This window comes from Streptopelia decaocto (assembly GCF_964273445.1).
Source record: "Streptopelia decaocto genome assembly, chromosome: 21".
Lineage (NCBI taxonomy): Eukaryota > Metazoa > Chordata > Aves > Columbiformes > Columbidae > Streptopelia > Streptopelia decaocto.
The window spans coordinates 193,927-212,565 of NC_138676.1; the positions used below are offsets into that span (position 1 = coordinate 193,927).

Sequence of the window (18,639 nt, forward strand, 5' to 3'; positions counted from 1 at the left end):
TGCGGCCCATATGTTTCTCGTGAGCGCCGCCTGGTGGCCGAGAAGCGTCTCGCACCGAGCAGGACCCGCGCTGTCCCGGGCCCCGCCCCTTCCTCGAACCCCGCCCCCGCTCCGAGCCCCACCCCTGCCCCGGGGCCCGGCCCCTTCCCGCCCTGCCCCGAGCTCCGTCCCTGATCCGCTCCCCGCTCCCGCACTCCTCTCTCCCTCAGCCCCGCGCTCCGCTCCCGCCCCGGCGCGAGCTCCGCCCTCGCTGAGCCCCGTCCTCGCCCCGGGCTCCGCGCCAGACTCCGCCCCTGCTCGCCCCAAACTCCGCCCCTCGTACCCTCCCTGGCCCGCCCCCATTGCGTCCCAAACTCCGCCCCTCGTTCCACCCCACGCGCGGCCCCCGCTCCGCCCCAAACTCCGCCTCTCACTCCACCCCCGTTCCGCCCCAAACTCCGCCTCTCACTCCGCCCCCGTTCCGCCCCAAACTCCGCCTCTCACTCCACCCCCGCTCCTCCCCAAACTCCGCCTCTCACTCCGCCCCCGTTCCGCCCCAAACTCCGCCTCTCACTCCACCCCCGCTCCGCCCCAAACTCCGCCTCTCACTCCACCCCCGCTCCGCCCCAAACTCCGCCTCAAACTCCACCCCCGCTCCGCCCCAAACTCCGCCTCTCACTCCGCCCCAAACTCCGCCTCTCACTCCACCCCCGCTCCGCCCCAAACTCCGCCTCTCACTCCACCCCCGCTCCGCCCCAAACTCCGCCTCTCACTCCGCCCCCGCTCCGCCCCAAACTCCGCCTCTCACTCCACCCCCGCTCCGCCCCAAACTCCGCCCCCGCTCCGCCCCAAACTCCGCCCCCGCTCCGTCCCAAACTCCGCCTCTCGCTCCGCCCCAAACTCCGCCCCCGGTGCGCCTCAACTCCGCCCCCGCCCGCCCATCACTGACGCGCCCGCTCCGCGCTCGGCCCCTCCCGCCGCGCGAGTTCCGGCCGCTCGTTGGCAGCTTCTTGCGCTTCAGCGCTTGGATGTTTCCAATAAAATTTGTTTTTAAAAAGTCAACATTAAAAAAAAAAAAACAACATTATTCCCTCGGCTGTGCAGGCGCTGCTGTGTGCCGGCCCGCGTGGGACAGCGGGACGGGGACAAGGGGACGCGGCTGCGGCACACACGGGGAACAGCGGGACCCGACCCTGGCGGGGGTGCAGCACCCCCCGCCCTCAGCTCATGAACTGCGTGTAGCCCTCGGCCCCGGTGACGATGACGTCCATCCAGATGCGCATGGCCTCGGCCGACGGAGCCACCATGTAGTACAGGCGGTCGTGGGTCTTGACGCAGAACGTGAGCGCAGGGCTGGGGCTCTGGAGGAGGGGAGGGGTCAGCACCCCCAGAGGTGCCGCGCCCCCTGCGCTGTTCTGTCACCGGCACCCCAAGGCACTGGCACCACCGGGGCACAGAGGCCGCGGCAGCAGCGTCCCCACCCCGAGCTGGGGGTGCAGGGATGCGGGAGCGCCGGCCGTGCCGAGGGGCCCAGTTCTCACCTTGGCTGCGCTGCGGAGGTGGTCGTAGTAAACCTCCTCAATGGCTTGGAAGTAGATGACGCCCTTCAGCTTCGTCTCATGTTTATCTGCCCAAGAGAAGGCACTGGTGTCACCCACAGCACTGCGGGCGATGGCACCGGGAGGGGGCGACGGCACCGGGACTCACCCACGTAGTAGGAGAGGGTGCGCTTCATGCGGTCGAAGACAAACCAGCGCTTCTTCCAGGACTTGATCTTGCCGCCCATCTTGACCAGGTAGCCCTTGCACATCTTCTCCGTCAGGATGACGTGGTAGCAGGTGTCCACGCTGTGGCCCGAGGACTCGATGTGCAGCCGCAGGTTGAAATCCTCCTTGCGGATGGGGAGGTAGCGCGTCAGGGGACGAGCCTGGGGAAGCAACACGGCCCTGCAGAGCCCGCCGGCGGCAGCAAGCGCTGCATCCCCCTGCAGGCACACCCGCCAGGCTGGGACAGAGGACGCGGAGGGGACAGCCCGCCCCGCACCTGTGAGAAGTGCTTCTCCCGCAGCTTGACCTCCTTCTCCACCAGCTTCTGCCGCCGCGCGGTCTCGTCCTGCAGCCGCCGCTCCAGCTGCTCCCGGCGCCGGCGCTCGTCCTCCAGCGCCTGCCGCCGCAGCTCCATCTCCCGCTCCTGCCGGCACGCATGGGCGCTCAGTCACGGGGAGGGGGACCCGCTCCCCAGCCGGGCCCGGTACCCCCGCTCACCCGGGACTCCATCAGCCGCGACTTCTCCGCATGAGCCTCCTTCAGCATCTTCTCCATCTCCTCGATCTTGCCGGCCTCCATCCCGCTGACGCTGCAAGACGCGGCAGCTGCCGTCCCCGTGGGAAGGACCGGGAGCCGGCGGCGTGGGTGGCAGAGCCGGGCTTACCTGGAGACGGTGTCAGGCGAGCAGGCAGAGGCGTTGCCAGTGGAGATGCTGGTGTCCATGCTGTCCGAGCTCTCCAGGCTGAGCGTGTCGTATGCGTGGTCCAGCTCCTCGGCGCGGGGCCCGGGGCCATGGGGCCGGTGGTGGTGCAGGATGGAGTGATGCACAAGCGGGGGGAAGGCACCAGGGAAGGGGGGCTGCCCGTGCAGGGCTTCCCACTGCGACTGAGCCTCAGCGGCCGCTTTCTGCTTCAGCTCCGCCAGCCGCCGCTTCTGCTCCTCGATCACCTGCTGACCTGCACCGCGGGGAGAAGGTGACGATGGCTGAGTGTGCCGCACTCCGAGCCGCACCGCGGCGGGCAAGGGGACGGCGTGGGCAGGAGATGACAGCGCAGGCGCTGCTGAACCAGAGGGATGGTGGGTGCGGAGCGGGGAGCCCAGGCAGCCAAGGGGACACATGCACCAGGCTGGCAGGAGCGGGTTGGCAAAGCACCAGCAGGTTGGGGACACGCAGGGTTGTCCCCAAGCGGACGCTGAGCAGCCCTGGGGCCCTGGGCTGGTCGTGCCCCTCCTGTGTGTGGCAGAGGTGCCAGCAAACAGCCATGCTGCTGCTGCGGGGCTGCCCAAGGCACGGCGCCTGCCCCACGTCTCTACCTGGTAGATCCCCTGGCTGTGAGGGCTCCGCCGGGAGCGGCTCGGCTGGAGACGCCGTCGGGCGGAGGGGTCAGGGGGCAGAGAGGGGGGAAAAGCGAGAGACCGTGAGAAAGGCAGCGGGGGAAGCGCCTCCCAAACCCAGCACCCCGCGGAGCCGGGACCCGACTCACCCTTCTGCTGCAGGGCCAGCTGCCGCTTGGCCTCGATGTCCTGCAGCGTGGCCGCCAGGTTGCGGGGCAGGCTGCCCGCCGGGCTGGGGGGGCCCTGGGCAGGACGGCAGGTGGTCAGCCGCGGGGACAGGGGGCTGGCGCCGGGCTTCGGGCCCCCCGGCAGCCGTACCTTGGGCGAGGGGCTGCGCCCCAGCACAGAGAGGTTGAGCTGCGAGGACGAGGGCGTCCCGCTCTTCAGCCGAGGGCTCAGGGCACCGGCGTCACCCTCTGTTTTGGCACGATAGACCTGGGCACAGAGACGGGGAGGTGAGAGGGGCACCGGGGGATGCAAAAGCCCAGCTGGCTGGGCGGCTCAGCGCAGTGAGTGAGCGTCCCTCCCGGAGCCTGCCCTCGGCAGCGGCGCAGGCAGGAGGAGGCAGCGACAGGAGCATCCCCGCGCTGCCCGGCAGCGCCGAAGCCTGAGCCCCGCGGCAGAGGGAGCCTGGGTTACCTGGAGGGGCCCGTGAGAGGAGTGAGCTTTAGCTGGGAGCGGAGGAGGGGAAGAAGGAGGAGAAACAGAGCAGGAGGAGGTCTCAAAGGCAGCCATGGCCTCCCGGTACCACTTCTCTAAGTCAAGAGCCGGGAGCCACACGGGCCCTCCCAGCAGCGGCTGCTCCGTCTGGAGAGAAACGCCGTGTGAGAGCGGAACGCGGCGAGAGGGACAGACACACAGAGACGGAGAGGTGGGAGCACCCCTGCCTGCGCCTGGACCCCCCAAAAACAGGACCCGCAGGCCCCCTCGCTGCTCAGCAGGCTGGTAGAGCCGGTGGCAGTGCCACAGGGCGCAGAGCCCGGTGCCGCGGGCTGGCTCAGGTGGGGCGCAGGCAGCGAAGCAGCGGGCAGGGAGTGAGGGGCTCACCCTGTCCTGTGCATCCCCGTCACCTCCCAGGGAGACTGCAAGGCAAAGGGAGGGAGATGGAGCACGAACCTCTGCAGAGCCGGAGGGAGAAGAGAGAGATGGAGGAGGAGGAGGAAGAGCAGGAGCGGTGCAGACCGAGGATGAAGGAGCTGGAGGGGCACAGCCCGGCGGGGAAGCGGCAGAGGCGCGGAGGATGCCCGAGAGCTGCTCAACGGTCACGTACTGTGCAGAGAGAACCAGATTAAACCAGGAGAAGAGGCTCTGAGCGAGGGCAAGCAGGCACAGGGGAATGAGCGGGTGGCTCCAGCCCCAAACGAGGGGATCACGTCCCAGGGAAGGGAGACAGCTGGTGCTGGGCACTGGGTCAGGGTCTGCACCGTCCTCACCCAGGACTGGCAGCCAGGACTGAGTCCCACAGCAAAGGGCCACCCTCCCGCCCCCCTGGGGACCCGCTGCTGCCAACCCCAGAGGGCAAAGCCTGTCCGGAGCAGGCGAGAAGCGCTGCCTGGCAAGGCGACTGAGCAGCTCCGCTCCCCACTCGGTGGCAGCTGGACAAAGCCCTGACCTGGGAGAGCTGCAAGCACCGGGACACAGGGGTGCTGTGGGGTCTGCAGCGTCCCCACGACCCACAGTGGCAAACCCGAGCACGCTCTGGAGCGGGTACCTCATCGGCTGCGGGAGGGACAGCAAGCAAGAAAGAGCGCTGAGCAGCAGCGGGGGCAGCGGCAGAAGCTTTAGCGTCCGGGCTGGGGCCGTACGCGCGGCGGCAGAACCTGAAAACGTCAGACAGCCTCATGTACTCCTAGAAACCCACGGCGGAGAAGGAGGAGAGTTAGAGCCATGCGCTGGCGGCGCGGACGGCAAAGCGGGAGCAAATCTCCCCGCGCGCGCCCCCACCGCCTGCCCAGCCCTTCCCTGCCTGCAGCTGCCTCGCCGTGCGGCATCGCACCTTAGGCGCAGCTTTGCCGGGCGCAGCCTGGGTGCGCAGGGCTGCAGCCTCCCCTGCCAAGGCCCCAGGCGCCCTCAGCCGCTCCCATCACCCATGTCTTGGGGTCCCTGGCCACAGGCGCTCTGTGGTGCCACAGCACCAGATGGGGCAACTCGAACTTAAAACCCACTTCCTCAGCTTTTCTGAATCAGGCACGCTAAAGCCAAGGATTTGCTCTCCTGGGGAAGCCGCGCTAGCTGGACCCCAAAGGATGCTGTCGGGAGGTGCCCAGGCAGCGGGAGAGCGGCGGGTGAGGGAGGCGCAGGGATGCTGCGCTGGGCTAAAGCTGCAGGTGGCAGCAGGAGGGCTCAGGAGAGCACCCGAAATCAGGCTCTGGTTGTTAATGAGAGCAGCCGGAGAGCTAAACAAGTGACACCGCAGCCGTGCCAGCCCGGCGCGCTGCTGTGGGTGCCCGGCGGCCCCAGCACGTGTTAGTCCCGGGAAGGGCTCAGCCACGGCAAGCGAGCGAGCTCGTGCAGTTAGTGCTGGTACCTCGTGTGCCGCGGGGAGCGAGCGGGCGGCAGAAGCGAAGGAGGCGGCAGCGGCTGGCGGGGCGCTCAGGGGCTGCAATCCCTCCAACAGCTCGTAAGGCTCGGGGATGCAGAGGGTCTCCTGTTGGAGGGGATGATCCCGTGGGCATGGTGGGCACAGGCAGCGAGTGGGCGGCACCACAGTCCCCAAGGGCATCGTGGCTCCGTCTCCCCGCTCAGAGCCGCAGGCAGGGCAGTGGGGTGACCCACTGGCACCTAAAAGCCTTTGGCCATCACCGTGAAGGAGCCTCCTGTGTTGGCACCAAGACAGCCGCTCACCTCTCTGAGAGCCGAGGACATTTTGGGGAAGCTCCTGCCGCCCGTGACGAGCTGGTATCGCCTCTCCAGGGACACGAGCTTCTCCTTCTCCTGAGTGAAGGGTAAGAGCAGAAGCATCTGATGGCCACTGGTACCCCACAGCCAGTCCCCCCAAAGCTCACCCTGTCAGCTCGATGCTGTCCCCTGCCTTGAGCACTCCTAGGCTGGGGACCATTGGGGACCCCCGGTCGCTGCGTTACCTTCTGCAGCAGCTGCAGGACGCCGTTCCTCTCCCGGGCCAGGCGCTCAGTCTCCTGGGCACTCTGCAGCCGGATCTGGGCGACCTGGGCATCCAGGGCGGCCACTCGCTCCTGGGGAGAGCGGCGGGATGAGCCGGCACCGGCAAGCCGCGGGGCTGAGCCGGAGCCGCCGTCCCCCGTGCCCACCTTCCTGCGGGCGATGCTGCGCTGGCACTCGGCCCGGCCCTGCAGCAGCTGCTGCCCCCGCGCCTCCCGCTCCTCCTCCAGCCGGCTCTCTCGCTCCAGCTGCTGGAACTCCAGGTCCTCCAACAGCTTCGCCTCTGTCTCCAGCGCCTCTGCCTCCTGGGGACACACAGGGACATGGGGGAGCCACTGTCAACCTCTGCCCAGCGGGAGAAGGCGACAGAGCCACTGGGCACCGGCCAGGTCAGAGCCGTCAGCCCCGCAGGATGAGGCGCTCGCCATGGCCGGGGGCTCCTCGGAGAACAGCAGCCCCTGCCGAACCACGTCCTGGCTGGCACCAGGCAGCAGAATCCCGCATGCCAGAGTCACCACCGACACACGGCCCCACACCGCCGAGCCGAGGGGCAGCTGAGCCCCCCGGGACGAGCGCCACGCCAGCCCGCCATCGCACTGCCCTGCCGCGGCAGCCGCTGCTCCTGCGGCACAGCGTGGCACCGCCAGCGTGGTGGCTACCACCGGCTACCACGCACCCCGACCACCCTGTCACCATCCCTGTCCATCGCACGCCAGGATTACGTGCATGGTGAACGCCGGGCAGGCGCCGGCCATGGCTCGGCTGCTACCGCAAAATACCAGATAATGGGAAAAAAATGCTGTAACATAAACCAAGGGCTCTGTGTAAATAAACGCTCTCAGGAAATGGCTGGAAGCAGATGGACCAGGAGCTGGGATCCCCCAGGCTCCCTCTGGGCACGGAGGCTGCACCCGCGCTCGGCCAAGGCGGCACCGCAGCGAGCTTACCGGGACAGCGGTGCCCGGCGCCAGCCCCCTCCAGCCCCGGTGCGAGGCTTCCGGAGCGGCCCCGGGCTAAGCTGGGGCGAGGGAGGTGGTCCCAGGGGTGGGGGGACACTGACCCTTCGCACCTGCTCCTGCAGCTGCTCCCGCAGCGACTCGGGGCACTGAGCGAGGTGGCTCTTCGACTCATGGTAAAGTGCCCGGAGCTGCTCGAGCTCCTTCCTTTCAGCATCAACCTTTGCCCTTTCCTGAATCAGGGGAGAATGAGACCAAAAAAAGAAAAAAGAAAAAGAGAGAGAAAACACACTTCTCAGATCCACACCACGCAGAAGCTGCAGAGTTAGAGAGGCTCAGCTGGAAAAAGAGACGGAAAGACTTGCAGGGAGGAGCGTCTACAGAGGCGTCAAGAGAGCAGCAGCCACGAGGACCGGGTGTTAGAGGGTCCCAGCCCCCCCCTCAGCCTCACCTTTCCATGCCAAAACCCCTCTTATGGGCACCAAAACCATGGATGCTGATAGCACCGCTAAAGTCATCCTGACCCTGCCAACGGCTGCACCACATGCACCTTCTGAACCACCACTAATTAACTTTAACTGATGCCCCAGGGAGGGGCTGCGGGGTGCCCAGGGGCTCCTGGACAGGCGGAGGTGTCAGAGGTGGTGGCAGATGGCAGAGCAGGCACTGTTAGCGCAATTAGTGCAATTAGTGCTGGTTAGGAAAGCGGGTGGTTATTTCAGCAGAGGTTGGAGGGGGCTGTCCCTGCGCTGTTCTCCTGCCTCTGCACCGGCTGCCCCTGCAAAGGGCTGGGAGGCCAAAACCAGAACAAAACCCGCAACGCCATGGGGCGCCGCTGGCAGACACCGACAGCAGCTCTGCCGGCCACGGGCAACCAAACGGCCTGGGCGCCTCCAGCCCAGGGATGCCGGCACCGCATCCCGGTGAGGGGCAGCACGGAGCCACGTCCCAGCGGCCCGTCCAGGGCCGTGCCACGCTGCCCACGAGGCTGCAGGACGGACGGCAACCGGCGGCCGGGAGGAACGTGCTGTGCACGCAGTGGCGCAGCTGGCAGATCACGGCAACAATTGTACCAAAGACACATCCAAGGGGAGGGGCCGGGACCCCAGTCCCTGCCCCAGGACCCCTCCTCAGCCACTGGACCAAGTGAAACACACACAGCAATTCCCCCACTGCCACACGTGAGGATGCCCCAAGTTGCCACAAGCCACAGCCCCAGCGAGAGCCGGGAGAGGGGGCACCACGACCCCCAGCCCGGGGTGGGCGCCGCCCGCTGCAGGCAGCGCTGTCCGGGAACACCCTGCGGCACAGACCGACCCTGCGCTCCCCACTGGCGGAACGGACAGTGGCTGAAACGCACCAAAAGCATCAGCCCTGCCCCCCCACAGGGCTCTCTCCTGGGCAAACAGACGGACAGAGTCCCCCGCAACAAGAACCCAGAGGGACACTGTTCAATGCCACCGCGGCGCCCAGGGACAGGAGAACATGTCTGCAGAGGAACGCCGCAGCGTGGCCACCGCAGCACCGGGAGAACACGGCGCTGCCGGCACGGGACTCACCTTGTCACGCTCCCGGCGGATGCTGGTGTCCAGGCTGCAGAGCTTCTCCTGCAGCTGCTGCGCTGCCTCCTGCTCCTGCCGCAGTCGCGCCGCCTCCACCTCCCGCTCGCCCTGCAGCAGCGCCCGCTCCAGCTCCGCCTGCCCAGCACGGCTGCATCAGGACGCTGCCCCGGCCCCGATGGCAGTGAGCGTGGAGGACACGTCAGGACACCTGGTCCTCTCACCTCTCGCGACGTCTCCTGCAGCTGCTGCTCCAGCTCCTTCAGGCGGCTCTTGAGCTGGTCCAGGCGGCCCAGCACGCCAGCCCTCTCCCCCTCCAGCTGCTGCGCCTCCTTGGCGCGGGGCCCCGCCAGCTCCTCGTGCTGCAGAGAGGGCAGGTGGGCACGGCATGGCGCGGCACAGCACAGCGCGGCACAGCATGGCGCGGCACAGCACAGCGTGGCACGGCGCAGCATGGCACGGCGCAGCACAGTGTAGCATGGCGCGGCACAGCACAGCGCGGCACAGCACAGTGTAGCATGGCGCGGCACAGCACAGTGTGGCACGGCGCAGCATGGCACGGCGCAGCACAGTGTAGCATGGCGCGGCACAGCACAGCGCGGCACAGCATGGCGCGGCACAGCACAGTGCGGCCGCCTGCTCACCTCGTGGTGGGTGCTCTCGGTGCTGCTGCACTCCTCCTTCAGGTTCTCCTCATCCGACCGCTCCAGGCTCTCCCTCTGCCGCAGGACGACGGGCTCCTCGGCAGCACGGCCCAGCGCCACGGCACCGCGGGGTGCCCGCCAGCCAGCATCCGCAGCCAGGAGCTGGTGCACGTCGGCTGGTTCAGTGCCATCCGTCTTGGTGTACTCGGCACAGAGGTTCAGGATGGTCTCCAGGCGCTGCCGCTCCTGCGGGGAAGAACAATCAGCGTGGTGCCCACCCCAGCACATGCCGCTGCCAGAGCGTGCGGATGGCAGATGCGGGGTCGCTCTGTGCCCCGCCCGCACGCTGGGACAGGCTGGGGACATCGCAAACCCCGGTGCAGCCGCCCTGACCCCGTGCCGGGAGCTGGAGACGGGCTAATTACAGGCAGCAGTGGCGGCTGCCGCGCGTCTCCGCTATTTCCAGGCGGTGACTCAGGCTGCTCGCGCCGGGCGTGAGTCAGGGCTGAGCAAACAGCCCCACGGCGCAGCCCCCCCGCACCGGCAGATGCACGGGGCAAACCCCACCCCGGCAGCTGCCGCCGCTATAAAAACTCCATCCGCCCTAAATATAGACACGATGCCCACAAAGCCACCGCACTGTCGTGGTCCTGGACACAATGTGGATGGTTTTGCAGAGCCAGAGGCACCGCGACTTCAGCCTGCAGAGCCGTGCTGACCCCGTGGGTTCCCCTGGCTGCCGGGGGCTCCGAGTCCCCCGGAGCCGCCATGGACCCACAGCCGCTCCCAGCCGTAATCCCCCTGGATAAGCCGGCAGCCTGGCAACTGCTGCAAATCCCCGAGAGGCAAGAGCTGGGGTTTAAAGTAGCAGAAGCTGAAAGGCATTTGCTCAGAGGCTGCCCTACGTTCAAACCCAGCCCCTGTGCCCCCCGTGTCCCCCAGGCTCACCAGCCGCTCCATCTCCTGCTCCCGCACCCGCTCCTGCCGCTGCCGCCGGTGATACTCCAGCAGCTCGTCCTCGTTGTCGCTGATCTCGGTGATGCTGTTCTTGCGCTCCCGCAGCCCCGCTGGCGGCTGGGGGTCCCCAAGGGGCTTCCTGGGGGTGCGAGGGCTCTGCCGGGGTGACGGCACCGCCGGGGAGCCCAGCCCGTACGCTGGGCTCAGGCAAGCGCCGAAGCCGGGGCGGCGCGGGGCGGCCTCTGCCAGCAGCGAGGGCAAGGGGCTCCCCGCGCCCCGCTGCTCCTCCGGGCCCTTGCGCCGGGCGCGGGGGCTGCCAGGCACCTCCCTGCCCAGCCGGGGCTGTGGGGAGGGGGCGTCGGGGGCCGCCCGGGGGCTGCCGGCCCGGCGTGACAGCGAGGGGCTCAGCGGGGGCAGCTCCCGCATGCTGTCCACGTTCCGCCGGGCTGCCCGCGGGCTCTCGGGGGGCTGCAGCCGCGTCTCCGGGACCACCCTGCCGAGGGGCTGCCGGCTGGGGGCTGGGGGGTCCCGCGGCTCACGGAAAGGGCTGGGGGGCCGCTCCTGCAGGGCTACCCGTGGCCGCGGGGCCGGACGGGGGGTCAGCCGGGGGCTGCCGGCCCGCTGGTCCCTGGGCCAGGACTCGCCGGGACCCCCGCCAGGCGCGGGGGGTGGGCACTGGGGGGGCGGCTGCACGGCGTGGTTGTAGCTGGAGGAGCGCAGCGGGACGAGGGGCGGCACGGCCGGGCTCTGCTCCTGGCTGCTGGGCGAGGGGCTGGTGTAGCCGCCGCTGCTGGCTGGGGAGGAGAGCGGGGAGAAGGGTGGGGAGGTGTTCTCGTAGCTGGAGCCCCCCGAGGCAGCCCCGGGGCTGGGCGGGGGGGACAGGAGGCAGTGGCTGCCGCCGTTTAGCACGGGCGACATTGGGGACCGTCCACAGGCGAGAGGCTTCTTGCTGCCGGGGGATGGCGGCTCCTCCAGCACCAGCGAGTCCATGATGTCCTGCAGGTCCTTCTCGATAGAGCTGACCAGGGAGCTGTGGCTGGGGTGCCCACACTCTGGACGTTGGCGGCCGGCATTCACCAGCACCTCGGGCTCTATGGGGTGACACAGAAACAGACATCAGTGCGACGGAACCCCCCGAGCCCCTGCCCAGGCTGGGGGTCCCCGGAGCAGCCCGGCATCACCGCTCCGCACAGCCAGCACCACTCAGAACACCGCTTCCCCTGCCCCGAGCTGCTGCGCTGGCTGTGGCCGCGGTGCTGGGCCAGGGAGGAGCCGGCATCCCACTGGCCCCATCACCAGGGAGACAGAAACCCGATCGCACAGCCCCACCGCCTGCTCCGCCATCCCTGCGCCGCCGGCAGCTCCCGGCCCTGCTCCCCGGGGAGCAGCTGCCAGCACCCACCGCTGCTCTCCGGCATGCTCCGGCACCCCAGCCACAACCAAAAGCCACCGAGCACAGACCCGTGGTGCATCCAGATCCACCACCATGTCGCCCACAGCCTCCCCACGCTGGGGTGCCCTGCCCTGCCGGCGCAGCACCGATGTGCCTGTCACTCAGGCACAGGGAGCAGCTAATAGCGGCAGGCGCGGAGCCCGGCCAGGACGGCGTGCCACCCAGGCTGCGTCACCCCCTGGCACCCAGCGGCTCCCCCGCGGCAGCCAGCAGCGCCTGGGGAGATGTGCCGCAGCCCTGCCCGTGCCATCCCACGCAGTCCCGCGGGCAGCGGCTGCAGGATGCTCCACAGCTGCAGGATGCTCCGCGGCCACGGCACCTCCCCGCGTCCCTCCTCCTGTCCCCCAGCTGCAGGCACGCTGCCTTCCTGGCACACACGTGGCGTGAGGAGGCTGCCAAGCTCCCCTCCCCGTGCCAGGGTGTGCCAGTCGGGCAGGGAGGGCTGCCAGCCCGGGAGCGCTGCGGGGCGCGCACATTCCCGGGAGCGCTGCTGGGCCTTGGTGCAGGCGCTCGTCCCGCGGCCCCGCAGACAGGCAGACACAGCGAGATAAGCAGCTGGCGCAATGGAGGATTGCGGTGGAGCAAATGGCCTTCACAGCCTCGGCGCGGCCACCCTGGCACGTAAACACCCACTCCAAGGCAGCGGGGGGGCCCTGCACACCCTGCATCCTCAGCACAGCCCAACACGCGATGGCTCTGCCAGAGCAGAGACGAGAGCCGCGCCTCGCCACCCTCGCAATCACCCTTTTCCGAGGCAATGTTAATCATTAACAAACACCGGCGCAGCTGCCGTGCCAATTCAACGGCCAGCACAACCGCACCAGGCGTGAGCCCCGCTCCCGAGCGCAGGACGGGGCTGGGAGAGCATCGCGCTGGGGGTCTGGTGGCACGGGGCAGGGAGTGCCCTGGTGTCCCCACCTGGGACGACAGACGGTCACCTACTTGCTGGCAGCCCGTAGAGAGCCGCCGGGCTCCTGTCCCCCGCCGGGATCATGCTCTTCATCCACTTGGCCTCGGCAGGGTGGTTGAAGCGCAGGAAGGTGGCCTGGCCCAGGCAGATGGTGCACCCTGGGGACAGAGGAGGGGACAGGGCTCAGCCATGCCAGGAGGCAGGAGCTGGCGCAGGCGGCCGGGCCCAGCCCCACGACGCGTCCCGGGAAGGGGAGCGGGCTCCTGCCGTCAGCAGAGGCTTAGGGGGAGCCTGAAATCCAGGTCAGCCCCCGGCAGCACGGCGCGGGCGCAGGCACAGCTGGGGACCCCGGCGGGGGCCGTGCTGCCGCGGGGGAGCTGGCGGCGCTCCAGGCCCGGCGTGGCTGCCAGCTGCAGACAAGACAGCTCCTATCCCCGGCCGCGAAATTCCTTTTCTGGCCCAAAGCAGCAGCCCTCAGAGGGGAAGGCTGCTGGGCGGCCACCAGGGAGGAAGGCGGCTGGGGAAGGGCAGCAGGGCTGCGCGGTGCCGGGGACGCGGTGGCGGGAGCGGCGGGGAGCTGGGAGGCTCGGTGCTGCAGGCGCACCCCGCTGGGAGCGCCTGCCAGGGCCCCGGGGAGAGGCTCGCGCTGCACCCACAGCCACAGCCCAAAATCCCTCACCGGAGGGAACACATTTTTGAGCACCCAGCAGCCCAGGGGGTGGCAAAGTGAGCGAGGCCATGCAGATGAAAACCGTTTCACGGGGATCCGGCTGCCTTGTCCGAGTGCTGGGGAGGGAAGGAGTTGAGTTGTGTTCTCCAGCCAGAGCTAACACAGCACCCCAGCGCGACAAGAGCATCACGCCTGCCCGGCAGCGGCGGCAGCGGCTCCTCCGCCCCAGCAACGGCTCCTCAGCTCTGGGCATCACCGACCATCCCCACGTGCCAGCACCGGCCCCAGGAGCCGCGCATCACCCGGCAAAGCGGGGACCCCCACCCCTCAGCCCACGGCTCGTCCGGCTGTGGCCGCGCCCCGACGCTGTCCCCGCCCCGGGGGCCCCGCCCGCCCTGCCGCAGCCCCCGGCTCTCCCCCGCACCGCGGGAGCAGCGGGACCCCGCGGCCGGGCACGGCGGAGCCGTCGCGCCCCTTCTCCGGCGGCCACGTGGCTCCATTGTCCCCCGCGGGGCAGCGCCCACGCGGGTGGGTCCCGGTGCCGCTCCCGGGCAGGGGCCGGCGCGGGGCGGCTGCAGCGCGGCCGCCGGGGGCAAAGCGGCTTCGCGACCCGCGGGGGCACGGGGAGCTCCCCCCGCCCAGCCCGGACACGCGTGGCCCCCCGGCCCCGCCGCACTCACCGAACCGCCGCCGCCGCCCGGGCAGCGCCGCGATCCGCCCCCGGGGAGGGGCGGCGGGCGGGGCCGGGGGGGCCGGGCCTCAGCCAGCCCCGCCGCCCGGCCGGAGGGTCCTCCGGGGAACCGGGGCCGTGCGGGGTCAGGGGACCCCCCGGGGAGGGGCACGGGAGGATCCGAGCCCCTCCGGTCACACGAGCACAGCGGCGGGTCCCCAATAACGCTGCCCGGGACAGCCACGTTGTTTTCTCCCCCTCCCAACCCCGGCTCAGCATCTCTGCTGCTCGGGAACGGGGTGCGAAGGCGAGGACCAAGCCCTGCCCCGCCGGAGCTGCTCCCCTCCTTCCCATCCCACGCGTGGCACAGCCCCCACGCACACGGCCACGCCAGTTCCCAGACAGTGCCAGTGTCCAGAACATCCCCAGACCAGGACAAAGAGGCAGGAGCATCCCAGAGGGAACTTGCAATTGAGGATGCAAACACCCCAATACCCAGCAGACAACCCCGCTTGCCAATGCCAGGTCCTGCACCGGAGGAGACCGGACTGTCCTTACCTTGGGTGAGGCGCGTGGGCCGCCGCAGCGGCACGCCGTCGATGGCGCAGGCATTGCCGCAGGGGTGCAGGGTGAGCGTCCCCTGCTCGTTCTCAATGAAGCAGTGCTGGGGCTGCAGCCCGGGGCCCTGCAGGACGATGTCCCTTGCAGCCGTGCCGATGGTGGTCCTCCCTGCCAGCGGAGACAGCGGCTCAGCGACCCTGCTGCCGCCACCGCCGTGCCTGCGGGGACCAGCGCTCACCTTCCTCCAGAGGCAGGAGCGTGATGGCCGTGCTGAGGCGCCCACTGCCCAGGCTCACCAAGTGCGGCTTCTCTGTCTGCACCTTCAGCCCCTTGCCCGTGTCGATCAGGTCCAGGGGGCTGTTCTGCAGGAGGAGAGGAGGGGTGCTCAGGGATGCTCACAGCTCCCGTGGCTGCAGCCCCCGCCCCCCTGCGCTGCCCACCCAGCCGCGCACCCGGGCTGCTCCGAAACAGCACAGCCTGGCAGCAGGACGCAGGAGCTGAGGGCTCCGCCTGCCTGTGCCGCCCGCCCCAGGGATCAGAGGTGACACTGCAGGAGCGAGAGTAGATCCCCGGAGGCTTGGGCTGCACCTAAGAGGATCCGAGCTGCCAGCCACTTAGCGCAATTGGCTTTGCCGCCGATCCCATAACGGGATTGGGGTGAGGAAGCTGTGGAGGATCAGGGCTCCCGTCCGGCTGCCCGGGCTCCCGCAGGGTCTCCTGCAGGGCAGAGGTCCCGTGGCGCCGTGCACTCACCTGGATGATGGTCTGGACTCTGCGGGTCGGGCTGGCGGGGGTCCTGCTGGGCGCCTCCATGGTACCAGCTCGGGGACGCCGGGTGCTCTCAGGCACAGGCTGCTGCCGGCAGAGACGGAGGAGGTCGGCACAGGGCACAGCTCTGCCGTATTCCTCTCGCACGGCCCTGCTGGCAGCCTGAGCCCCATGAACCCTGCCCCACCCCAAAACAGGGCTCGCCAGCAAGACGATTCCCCTCCTGAGCTCCCGTCTCCAGTCCTGCAGCACGTGCCCGAAGCCGGCGAGCATCCCTGCCCGGTGAGGCCCGCACCCCCGTTTGCCGCGGGAAACCCACGTGCACGCCAAGCACCAGCACAGGACGGTAACCAGGAGCCAGCAGGCTGGCTCGGATTTGGGGAGCTGATGTAGGAAACACACACCCTAAATTACCCGATGGCTGCTGGTGGACAAGGACACGTGAATGCAGCATCCAGCTGTCCCCAGCAACGTCTGCCTGCCCATGCACAGGCCTGTGGCACACCCTGGCACCGCCACATGTGCCCATTCTAGGCACTCACCTTTGCTGCTGTGCAGCCTGGCAGCAGCAGCACCTGGGGTGCGTGAGCCCGGCTGAGCACAGCACAGCACAGCACAGCCCTGCCCGCGCGCTGCCCGCGCCCTGCCCGCGCCCACGCCAGGCTGCTGCCCGCCGGAGCAGCCACCCACTGCCATTCTCTGCCCGGGCAGGAGGCACCGCGGGCAGGAACAATTTCCGTCGCTCGGTGCTCACGCCACTGTGGCAGCACGGGATGCTGCGGGGTTACTAAATTTACCATCTGCTGCTCCCCGCGTCCCTCCCTTCCTCTCCGGCCTGGCCAAGCACGGCTTAACCCTTCCTGGGCAGGCTGGGGCAGCCCAGCTGGGCAGTGCTCCCACCCCCAGCACAGACCCCGGCCCCGGGGCAGCCAGGGGCACCAGGAGGAGCCCAGCTTGGCTCCCGCAGGATCACCCGCTGTCCCGGCGTCGCGCGGGGGACAGGACGCCCCGGCTCGGGCAGCGCCAGGCCCAGCTGCGGGGGCGAGCAGGCGGCTGTTACACATCGCGGAAAAAATGAAATGCTGGAAAACAGCAGGCGTGGGATCCAGGGCTGGGACAGAGCCTGGACGGCTCCGTGCAACGCCGGGGCCAGCTGCCCCCCAGCGAGGGCTCCGTGGGGACCACGGTCACCCCACGTGACATGGGGACAGCTCAGCTGGGGCAGGGGGAAGCAGAGATGCCATGGCCTGGGAGCAGCTCCCCGGTGCCCCCCAGGTGCCGAGGCAGGACCCCCGCTTTCCCTTACCTGACAGCCCGTCCTGGCCCGGGCGCCCAGCGGGCCCCTCCGCGGCAGCACGCCCATGTCCCTGGGGCGCAGGGGGGCTGCGTGTCCCAGCATCAGGAGACCCCAGAGCCTGTCCCAGCCCCTGCACCCAGGCCCCAACACAATGTCCCGGAAGGAGGAAAAGCCAGGAGGGGCCGGGCTGCTCCGTCGGAAGGGAGCGGGGCCAGGGTGGGATCCTGTGCCGCCGTTAACCCCTTCCCAGTGCGGCCATGCTGGTGGGGCACGGTGAGCACCATGGGGGACCCCCAGCCCCGCAGCTGGGGGGATCATCCCTGCTCCTGCCCCTCTGCTGCTGCCCAAACTGGCTGCGTTCAGCATCCCTCGCCTGCCCACGAGCTGGAGGGGACCCTGGCAGCTGGCGGCTCCCCACACTTACCCCGCAGCCCCCAGCATCACCCATCAGAGCCCCTCACCTGGCTCCTCGCTGCACAGGGGACGCCCGCCATTGCCCAGCCCGTCCCAGGGTGCAGCCCCTCTCCCGCCGGCTCTGCCGAGGAATGCGGGGCGGGAGCGCGGCTGCCCCGGCCGGCGCCCCAGCGCCGGGGCGGACAAGGCGGCCTTTCTTCTCCTGCCGCCTGCAGAACGCGCCGCTTGTTCCCGCCGTGGGAAGCGGCGAAGGCAGCAAATGCCAAGGGGTCGGGCTTGGTTACCGCCAAACAGCCCCTGGCCCCCGCGCGGGGCTGCCCGCTCGCCTCCCGCAGGACAAAAGCCCCTTTCTTCTCCCAGCACGGGCAGAGGCCTCACCTGGGAGGATGCTCAGCCCTGTCGCCACGGGGCCCCGCCAGCGCCGGGCGGGTTGTACACGGGCGCGCTGCCCCACCACAGCCGGGAGCCTCAGCACCCCGCCTGCCCGCAGCCCCCTCGGGCAGGGCTGCTTGGGGCTCCGCTCCTGCCCGACCTGCCGCTGCCCACTGAGACCCGGGCACGGCGCAGCCTCACGCCGCCCGCGCGGCTGGTGCCAGCGGCCAGGCCCCAGAGCCGCCATGTGCCACCAGAGCACAACCAGGGCAGAGCCAGCCCGTGCTCATGAATGGCTGTGCCGATGCACCGGAGCACAGCCCGGCACACCCCGCCACGCACTCCCCGCGGTGCCAGTCGTGCCAGCGATACAAGGGGACAGGACACGGCATCCCGCAGCACAGCCTTTCCTCCCACCCAAGCATCGGTGAGTCACGGGGGGAAGCCAGAGCAGCCAAACTAACGGGTTCACACCACGCAGCACCACAGCCTCCGTCCAACTTGGCTGCCTGCTCGCTCCCCATCTGCAAACACACTTAGGACGCGCTTACCCCTTCCCACACCCTCTGCCCCGGTAAACAACCGGCCCTTCCGCCGGCAGCTGGGAACGGGGAGCCCGCCGGGGAGCGGAGCCTGTTCCTGGCTGCTGCTCCATGCCGAGCAGGGGAGACCTCGCTGGCCCCAGCCCACCCGGGGAAGGGGCAGTGGGGGCTGCACCGCGGTTGCTGGGGTGACACAGCACGTCTGGCAATAACATCACCATAAATGAGCTGCCAGACAGCTCCGGCGGGAGCCGAAGAATCCCGGCCGCACCCGCTGATCTCAGCGCTCCCGGGAAGCGCTCCCGCGCCGCGCACAGCTGCGCAGCGGCCGAGGCCCCGCCAGCATCGCGCCTCAGGCTCTGTGCGCTGGGGACACCCACCGCGGGCTCCGGTCGAGAGGAGCGCACAGCCTGGCTTTCCTGCACCCCATGGGCCCCGAGATGAGCCAGCGACACTGCACTTGGTCACAACCGCTGCCAGAAGTCAAACACCAAGCCCAGCATCAGCACAAGCCTCCAGCCACCACAACACAGACAGAGGAACCACGGCCACTGAGCTCTGGGACCCCTCACAGTGTCGCACAATAGAGACTTGTTCCTCAAAGCCACCTTGTAGTAAACGATGGTTTCTCGTTTGCAGGCCAGACGCTCAGCTCAGTGGGGAGCA

The 18,639-nt window shown here is 69.4% G+C and overlaps 1 protein-coding gene across 16 annotated transcripts; it reads right to left on the reverse strand.

Annotated features, from left to right (window-relative positions):
• Positions 1-1,008: 1,008 nt before the first annotated feature.
• Positions 1,009-17,657, reverse strand: PHLDB1 (pleckstrin homology like domain family B member 1). 16 transcript variants are annotated; one of them, XM_082070202.1, is made up of 24 exons: positions 17,438-17,657; positions 15,334-15,435; positions 14,819-14,942; positions 14,578-14,748; positions 12,712-12,837; positions 10,308-11,407; positions 9,360-9,605; positions 8,940-9,077; positions 8,716-8,853; positions 7,261-7,389; positions 6,350-6,505; positions 6,164-6,274; positions 5,925-6,014; positions 5,608-5,727; positions 4,197-4,349; positions 3,720-3,887; positions 3,230-3,515; positions 3,060-3,104; positions 2,410-2,701; positions 2,244-2,334; positions 2,023-2,169; positions 1,687-1,906; positions 1,521-1,606; positions 1,009-1,340 (listed from the first exon to the last, which is right to left on the reverse strand). In XM_082070202.1, the coding sequence occupies exons 2-24, from the start codon at positions 15,391-15,393 to the stop codon at positions 1,200-1,202; spliced, it is 4,338 nt and encodes a 1,445-aa protein (XP_081926328.1). In that variant the 5' UTR covers positions 15,394-15,435; positions 17,438-17,657; the 3' UTR covers positions 1,009-1,199. The 16 variants fall into 16 exon arrangements, with proteins under 16 accessions (XP_081926328.1, XP_081926341.1, XP_081926337.1 ...); XM_082070215.1 differs by lacking the exon at positions 17,438-17,657 and adding an exon at positions 17,107-17,142; XM_082070211.1 differs by lacking the exon at positions 17,438-17,657 and adding an exon at positions 16,655-16,771.
• Between the last annotated feature and the right edge of the window lie 982 nt (positions 17,658-18,639).

Coding starts and splice junctions, on each gene's coding strand:
- PHLDB1 (XM_082070200.1), bottom strand. CDS start 15,621: ATGCTCGCCGGCTTCGGGCACGTGCTGCAGGACTGGAGACGGGAGCTC. Junction 9,078..9,359: donor CCGAGAGCACCCACCACGAG/GTGAGCAGGCGG, acceptor CCCTCTCTGCAG/CACGAGGAGCTGGCGGGGCC. Junction 2,170..2,243: donor CGCGGCTGATGGAGTCCCGG/GTGAGCGGGGGT, acceptor GCGTGCCGGCAG/GAGCGGGAGATGGAGCTGCG.